The 7,500-nt window shown below is 38.5% G+C and overlaps 1 protein-coding gene across 2 annotated transcripts; it reads right to left on the bottom strand.

Annotated features, from left to right (window-relative positions):
* LOC118320734 (high choriolytic enzyme 1-like) lies at positions 1-4,083 on the bottom strand. Of its 2 annotated transcripts, XM_035651797.1 has the most exons (9): positions 3,881-4,083; positions 3,439-3,466; positions 3,272-3,322; positions 2,733-2,864; positions 2,299-2,419; positions 1,965-2,143; positions 1,730-1,814; positions 865-989; positions 1-701 (listed from the first exon to the last, which is right to left on the bottom strand). In XM_035651797.1, coding segments are annotated over exons 1-9 (777 nt in total). In that variant the 5' UTR covers positions 3,935-4,083; the 3' UTR covers positions 1-699. The 2 variants fall into 2 exon arrangements, with proteins under 2 accessions (XP_035507690.1, XP_035507689.1); XM_035651796.1 differs by lacking the exon at positions 1-701 and having other exon boundaries at positions 857-989.
* Positions 4,084-7,500: the final 3,417 nt, after the last annotated feature.

Here is a 7,500-nt window from a genome sequence, read left to right as displayed (position 1 = left end):
TTCAGTTCAATTCAAAATGCTTTATTCATTCCTCAAGGGGCAATTTAAGGCAAGTGAATGTACAAACAGAAATACACATAAATGATCAATTTACGCATAAAAAACTAATCTAAAAATACAAATATCACATACACAAGGATTAGGATAATATTTTTCCATTATTGTGTTATAAGATCAAAATGCTTCATAACAACACATTTATCCTTTTGACTTGACTGTTTCGTAATTATTAATATGCTCTGTGTCTGTCAACATCCTTAACAATCATCGAATCAAATCACAGTCTCTTGGCTCTTTGTGAGTCCACTCAGTAAAAAAACATCATAAAATAAAATCATAAAGTTTGTATTTTAAAACCAATAAAGAAGTAAAATGTCTGACCTCAGCAGAAAGATATGTAATACCATCAACCTCCAGCAGGTGACTCTGCAGTCTGGTCTTTTTTGAAACAAAGAGTCAAAGATCTGCCTCCTCCTCAACTGGCCTCTTTCAGCTTTTTAGACAAGCTGAAGTTTTCTGTTCATATTATACATCAGTATATCAGCCATAAAGCCAGGACTGGAGCTGAAGAGACTACTACTACTACTTCACTGACTTGTTGCAAGTTTCTGTTTCTTTGAAATAATACTCCTGCAGTACAACAGATCTGGGCCTTTGGTGTAATCATGACAAGCTGGGACTGGGGATCGACGCTTTCCCTCCTGGTTGAGAAAAAAACAATGATATTCTGATTAATACATAACAATCTCAATGAATATTTCAACCCATATTTTCCTTGTTGTACTGTGCTGCTGTTACGTGGTAAATCAGTCAGTAGTGGGATGTATCTGCTGTGTTAACAGAATGACTTAAACTCTCACTCACAGCATTGGTAAAGCCTGTTGACACGGGCGATGTCATTGGCGCTCATCTGTGTGGCGCCTCCGAAGGAGAGATTAGGGTTGCCCTTGGCAACGATGGTTGGCTTGTTGTTTTTGCTGAAGGCGTACCTTGAGGAGGACACAGACATTTTTGGTATACAGAGCTGCACACACACGAACAGAAGCACACACTGGCTCAGTTCTCACAATTAAAACTTCACCCTGCCCGTATCCTGTGAGATGTTTTCATATGTTAAATAAATCTCAAATCTTTAAAAAAAAAACACCTCATTTAGATTTCTTTACAGAAATGAAATCCTTTTTTTCTTTTTTAAGTTTTCTTACACCTCTTTTAATTAAGAAGGCCTCGCAACACCCTGCAAAGCTTTGGCGACCCCTAGTAGGGGTCTGGACACCATGGTTGGGAACCAGTGATCTAGTGTAATGTTTTAGTGTACAGTCGAAGTCAGGTGACCTAAACTGAGAAAGTTTGGTATGGAAGTGGTTGGGATGGACTGGTAAAACAAACACAGGAGACTTTTCACCCAGGAGAATGTTGTTCGTGTCCTCTGTGAAACCAAAAGTCAGACTTATCTTCTTTTTAGTTACATTATGTTCTTATTTTAAGCCAAACCACAATCTTTTCCTTAACTTAAGATGTTTTTTGTGCCTAACATAAGAACAAACTGCAATTTTTTAAACTCATAAAAGTTAAAAGTTTCTCAGCATGCTTTATTTTGAAAGTCTAATTGGACACTGCATTTTTATTATTGCTAACTTGGCCCTGGAGCCCTGCGCCTGCACAATTAGAGGGCATCTACAGCATCACCGCCACTGACGAAGCTGCAGGAACTCACACAAACACTCACTTGCCGTAATGCATCACAGAGTTGAAGTCGTAGGCCGTACGCAAGTTGTTAGTCTGCACCTTCCTGAAGTTTGCTTCCTCCTTTCCTGCACAAAAGGAGAGAACACACCAAAATGTTGAGGCTCAGCTTTTAAATGTCCATCTGTTCAAAGCTCAGAGAGCTGCAGGCATGGCAGATCTCATCAGTGTGTACCACATTAAACCAGAACTGTGAGGGTTTCTGTGAGCGAGCTGACCTGGCTGAATGTTCTGGGTGAGGATGGAGACGTAGCTGTCTCTGTCTGAGCGGACGTGCTCATGGTGGAAGCCCAGAGCGTGGAGAGCCTCGTGCTGCACCGTGTTCCTGTACAAACAACCCCTCCTCTTCAGGGAGAGCTGCTGTCCACCGACCCGACGGCCCAGAGAGGAGTAACACCTGATACACACACACACACACAAACAAACAGGTATTGTTGATGCATTGCTGACCTCTGGTGGTGGTGATGGATGAAGAAAGTAAAGTTGCATTAAGGGAGTGTCAGTGCAGTGTGTGCAGTGTGTGTGTGTGTGTATGTGTGTGTGTGTTCCTACCCAGATCCAGAGAAGAAGTTGATGTAATCCCGATGGGTATTTTTCCTCCAGACAAAGCGAATGCAGGTGGATTGGTGGAAGCTCACCAGGCTATTAATGATGAGGCTTCGCTCTTCAGTGGCTGCAGAGACAAAGAGGCTGCTGAGCCGTTTGGACTGTAAACACTTGTAGTTTTATGTTTCGTTTTATAATAATAGACTATTTATTATTAAGTGAACCCTTTAAAAGGCCCATAATGAGCAAATGTACAACGAAGTCCTTACTTACTATGCATTAAATGTGCTAATATACATGCTAAAAAAGCACTTAGTTAATGGTGAATATGTGTACCTGTATAGGTACACACATATAGTATACAGTGTCAATTATATAACATATAATGATCTTATATTTAAGTTAATCCAACCAAACTACTGATACCGGCTGTCACTTACAGTAACTGGTGGAGATGGAGATTGGCACGTAGACGTAGCGTCCAGTCTTCGGCCACTTGCAGCCCGTGGCGGTGCAGGGGACGGCGTTCCTGTCGTTATTTGGCACAATGTCTCCGTGCTCCAGTCTCATTGCTGCACAACAACAAATAAACAGACACTCACATGAATCTTCAGTGTAGAGTTTTACATGTTTGATGGACAACAAGCTAATGGTGCACCTAACACTGGTTTCATTCTATATTCATCTGATTATTATTTAATTATTTTATTTTATTTGCTTGTTTTATCTGATCAACAGTCTAAAACCCAAAGATATTTGATTTACTATGATATATAAGGAAGAAAACAAACATGTGACAACCTAAAGTCAGCAAATGTTTTAAATTATTTGAATATAAATAACATAAATGGTTAATTGATCATCATAAATGTAACTAATCCATTAATTGTTTCATCTCTACATCTTCTTCTGCATGTCTCAATGTGATTTTTCCATCATGTATTTGTATTTTAGTCAGAAGAGTTCATATAAAACTTACATATTCCTTCATTGGCTCTCTCGATGATTTCAGAGATGTCTGAAGACTCGTCTGGAAGCCGAACAAAAGCAGAAGATATCAGAAACAAAGTGCAGCAGTTTAATTATTGTGCATTGTGAGGAACAAAACACTTCAGTATCTGGGGAATTCTTCATTATCCAACTCACCTATTTCATCTACGTCATTGGTTAAACCCTGTAAAACAAAGACACACATTTACACATTTTTATATTATACACATTTGTAAATCAAGTTTTCTTTTCTTTTATGATGCTGTTTTGATTATTCTGCTGTCCGGAGAAAAATATGTAATTTTTCCCAATTTTCATAAATATAAGTTAAAGGACAAATTCTACGGAAGCTCTGAGAGGAAAGTGCGAAAACAATCTGGTGATCCAATAATTTAGTTTTTTATATGACTGGTGAAAGAAAACATGGAGTAGTGGTAGTTCAGCCTCTTGTGGCTAAAATGAGTATAACAACAATAAACACAACAGACACAGGAGAGAAAACAGTGCAGATCAGATTTCCATCTTAAAGGTTTATAAAAACCAACCAAAATCATCCTTCAGTTCATTAGAAGTTCACATTTTGGAGAGTCAGACTTACCGGAGGAGCAGCCCGAACCGAGAGGAAGAGGAGGAAGAGGAAAACTGGAGTCATGATGATGATCCTTCTGCAGTTGAATTTCAAATCTGAGAATAAAATCTGAGCAGTGTTCGGCTGTTAAGGAATACGTTCGGTGTATAAGAGTGATAAATGATTAAAGTAAGAGCAAAGAGATCAGCTACCTGTTGTGTACCTGGACTGTGATGCTCGATGCCGCAGCTGCTCGCTCTTTATAGGAGGTTCTCACCGGGTGTGTCTGAGGTTCCACCAATACCTGCCCCGCTCCGTTATCAATCAGACAATAAAACTTTGTTTTTGTGTAAGTTGCTCAAGCAGAATAACTGGCAGGGATTTTCCAGGAAGGAAATCACATCCCACTAACGGAAAGTCACAATGCAACATAAAAGTTCTCATTATGCATAAATATGATATATGAAATCAATAATATTACTGAGCATTTAACTGTAGAAGCTGGTCAGGGCAAAGCTGAATTTAACTAATGTATTAATGTTGTATAATCAATGAGATAACATCATAAACTCATCATATGTTTGTAAAATCTGACTGTTTGAAGTAACTCGTCATTATAAAATGATTCAAGTAAAATATTCAGTAACCTCAAAACTGTCCTTCAGTAAATGTGGTTGCATTCAACCACTGAGGATATCAGATATTATAGATATTATACAGTGAATAAAGACAGAAAACATGGCTAGAAAGACAATAACAACAAGTTGGGAAGAATGTGTCAATAATCATCTGACACGTGAAGAGTTTTAGTGTTTAGTTTCTGGATGGTAACGCCTGAGCTCTGTGAGGATATTTTTAATCAAATTAAAGATCAGATTCAGTACTTTGTTCACCAGGTTAAAGCCCAACAACCTTCATAGATTGTGCACGTGAATGGATGTGTAATGTTCAAGTGACAAACAAAAACAAGCAGTTCGGGTGGAGACCAGGAAACAGACGGATCAATAAAGCTTCCTGTAAAGTCATTATTCCTGTAAGTATTCAAGGTCAAGGTACCGAAGTACACGAGATCATAAAACAGATATAAATAAATATAAAATATGCACACACACACACACACACACACACACACACACACACTAATACATATTTTTCATAGTACTGCATAAGAATTAGCATTAAACATAGTTGTTACTGCAGGGTGTTACACAGTAGTTATACATAATTATATAATAGTGTCCAACAAGCTGATTTTATTTCATAGGAAAGAAAAACCCATCATTATTTAGTTGTCTCACTCGTCTGTGGGTCAGAACTGATGTTGATTTCAGAACGATCCGAACTGTAGAAGACTTACATGTTACTGTTTATAATCTTTATAATTTAATAATTTTTGTCTTATGAGAAGTATAGATTTTATTTTAGACCAATACCACTCTCATGTTTGTATACTATATATGAAGCTAGCATAGCTTAGCATAAATGCTGTAAGTAAAAGAAAGCAGCTAGTCTGACTTTATCCAGTATTGATATTTGTTATCAGCACAGGAGACTCTGGAGATTAATTTAACAGGTCATTTAATGGGTTGTTTGCCTATTTTTGTTTTATAATTTTGCATTTAATATCTTTTATATATGGATTTTTAGTAGTTGGGTTAAAATAAAATAAAATAAACGTGAAAATTCCTCATTCAGACCAACAACGCTCTGTAATAAAGACAGAAGCAAAACAAAGGGACACGATGGTTCATACACACACTCATAAATACACTTAAAAACTTCCTCTGCCGTGGGTCGGACGAGATTAAAACAATAAAAAAACTAGTGATAAACAGTTGGAATGGAGGTCATAAACTAATAAAACTAAATACATCTGAAGCATCATAAAGGGTGAGCAGGTTGTGTATTTGCAGTGAATGTTTGTTGTGTAATGCTGTTTGTGTCTTTAGGACCCCCTCGAGCATATAAAGCAGCTCTCCTGTCAGTAAAGTCGATTCACACACAGCAGCAGTCAGTAAGATGGCAGAGGGTGGGATTCCTCCCCCTCTCTGGGGGTCTGACTGTATTATTATATTCACTGTTTCTGTGAGCTTGCTTTGGCTCCTCGCTATAAACCAGCACTCGGGTGTAAACCCTCCTCAGGATTTCTTTCTCTCACGTTTTATTTTGTCTTTTTATCAGCTTGAAACTGAAAGTTTAAATTATTTTATGGCTCCGTAAAAAGAACCTTTAATCTCCTGCATCAGTGACAGAAGTCATAAATAAGCTATTTGTTCTTCCAGTAACAGGGAGGGTCATTATCGTCTGTTTGTGACAGAGGTACACACATTATTTACTCCGGTAACAGTAGAAGGACTGATTCAACTCAAGTTCATGATGTTGGGAAGGTGTGCAATGATGGAAAATTATACTGTAAAGAAAAGAAAGTGCAGATATTCACCTTTGAAACGTTTATTACAGCAGTTTGGCCTCTGTGTTTAGACAGTGATACTGGGGAGTGATGAGCATATACCTTAAACCTCCTCGCCAGGTGGATGCTGGGAGGTGGTGGAGCTCACTGATGTCGGGCAGTGTCAGCACTGACAGAGCAGAGGGGGGGCTGGGAAACTTTGCAGCTTAAATAGACCGCAGGGTGTGCTTGGTTTAGGATAATGGAGAGTGGAGAGCGAGGCCGTCTACAGTCGGTACAGCACCTCGAGTTGACTGCCTGAACTCGCAGACGTCGCAGGGAAAAGTAAAAAGTCGCCAGAAAAACAAAAAACTCAAGTACAGATAAACACTACGAGTTCAGTACTGTACGGAAAGAAGGGGATGAAGTCTAAAGAAGCATTGTGGTGTGAACATTTCCTTTACCTGCAGGGCTAAACATTGTCTCATTACACGAGTCAGGAAGGATCCAGAGAAAACAGAATCTGATCTAACTTCCTTGTGACTTATTTGGCATCATTGGGTCGATCAAACAGAAGATAAAAGGAGCATAAAGTGATAAAAGATTACAGGTTTACCTTGAACGCATCCACAAAACAACATGTGATGTTAATTATTTCATTGCCACTATCTTTTTCAACAAACAAACGTAGCCTGTTTTAAATACTTACTCTTAAGCAGTGGACATTTTTCATTAAGCTCATGAATTTAAGCTGCTGCTGTGGTACCAACAGGAGAACTCCAACATTAAACTATATTTTATATTAACTGTCCATAAACACGACTTTAGTCAAATGTACGTTTTTGAAGACTTTTCTTTCTTTACATCTCAGAGGTTTCACTTCACCGAACCACATTTATCTGAGGAATTATAAGATATTACAAATGTCTTTTAGGATCTTTTTAATTTGAGATCATGAAACTGGAGACACAACGTGTTCAGCTGGTAAATCTCTGTAATTCCACTCTGAAAGTTATCTTTGCATGTCTGTCTGTTTGTCTGTCTGTCTGTCTGTCTGTGTGTTTGTTTGTCCATTTGTTTGTTTGTTTGTGTCAGACCTGAGGAGAGAGGACTTCCTTGGTGCTCTCTCACTGTTTTGCATGGCGTCTTACATACAACATCTGCATAAGTGAAACAAACTGCACATCCAGGTTTCCTGTATTATGTTTTTCTCCAGGTGCTAACGGGGCTGACTGGTTTCCACCTGTGCAGTCTGGCCTCG

Source organism: Morone saxatilis, unplaced genomic scaffold (assembly GCF_004916995.1).
Source record: "Morone saxatilis isolate NCDOM2014 unplaced genomic scaffold, NCSU_SB_2.0 Contig11, whole genome shotgun sequence".
In the NCBI taxonomy this organism is placed as follows: Eukaryota; Metazoa; Chordata; class Actinopteri; family Moronidae; genus Morone; species Morone saxatilis.
Note: the sequence above shows the minus strand (reverse complement) of the source record. Positions and strands in the feature narration are given on the sequence as shown.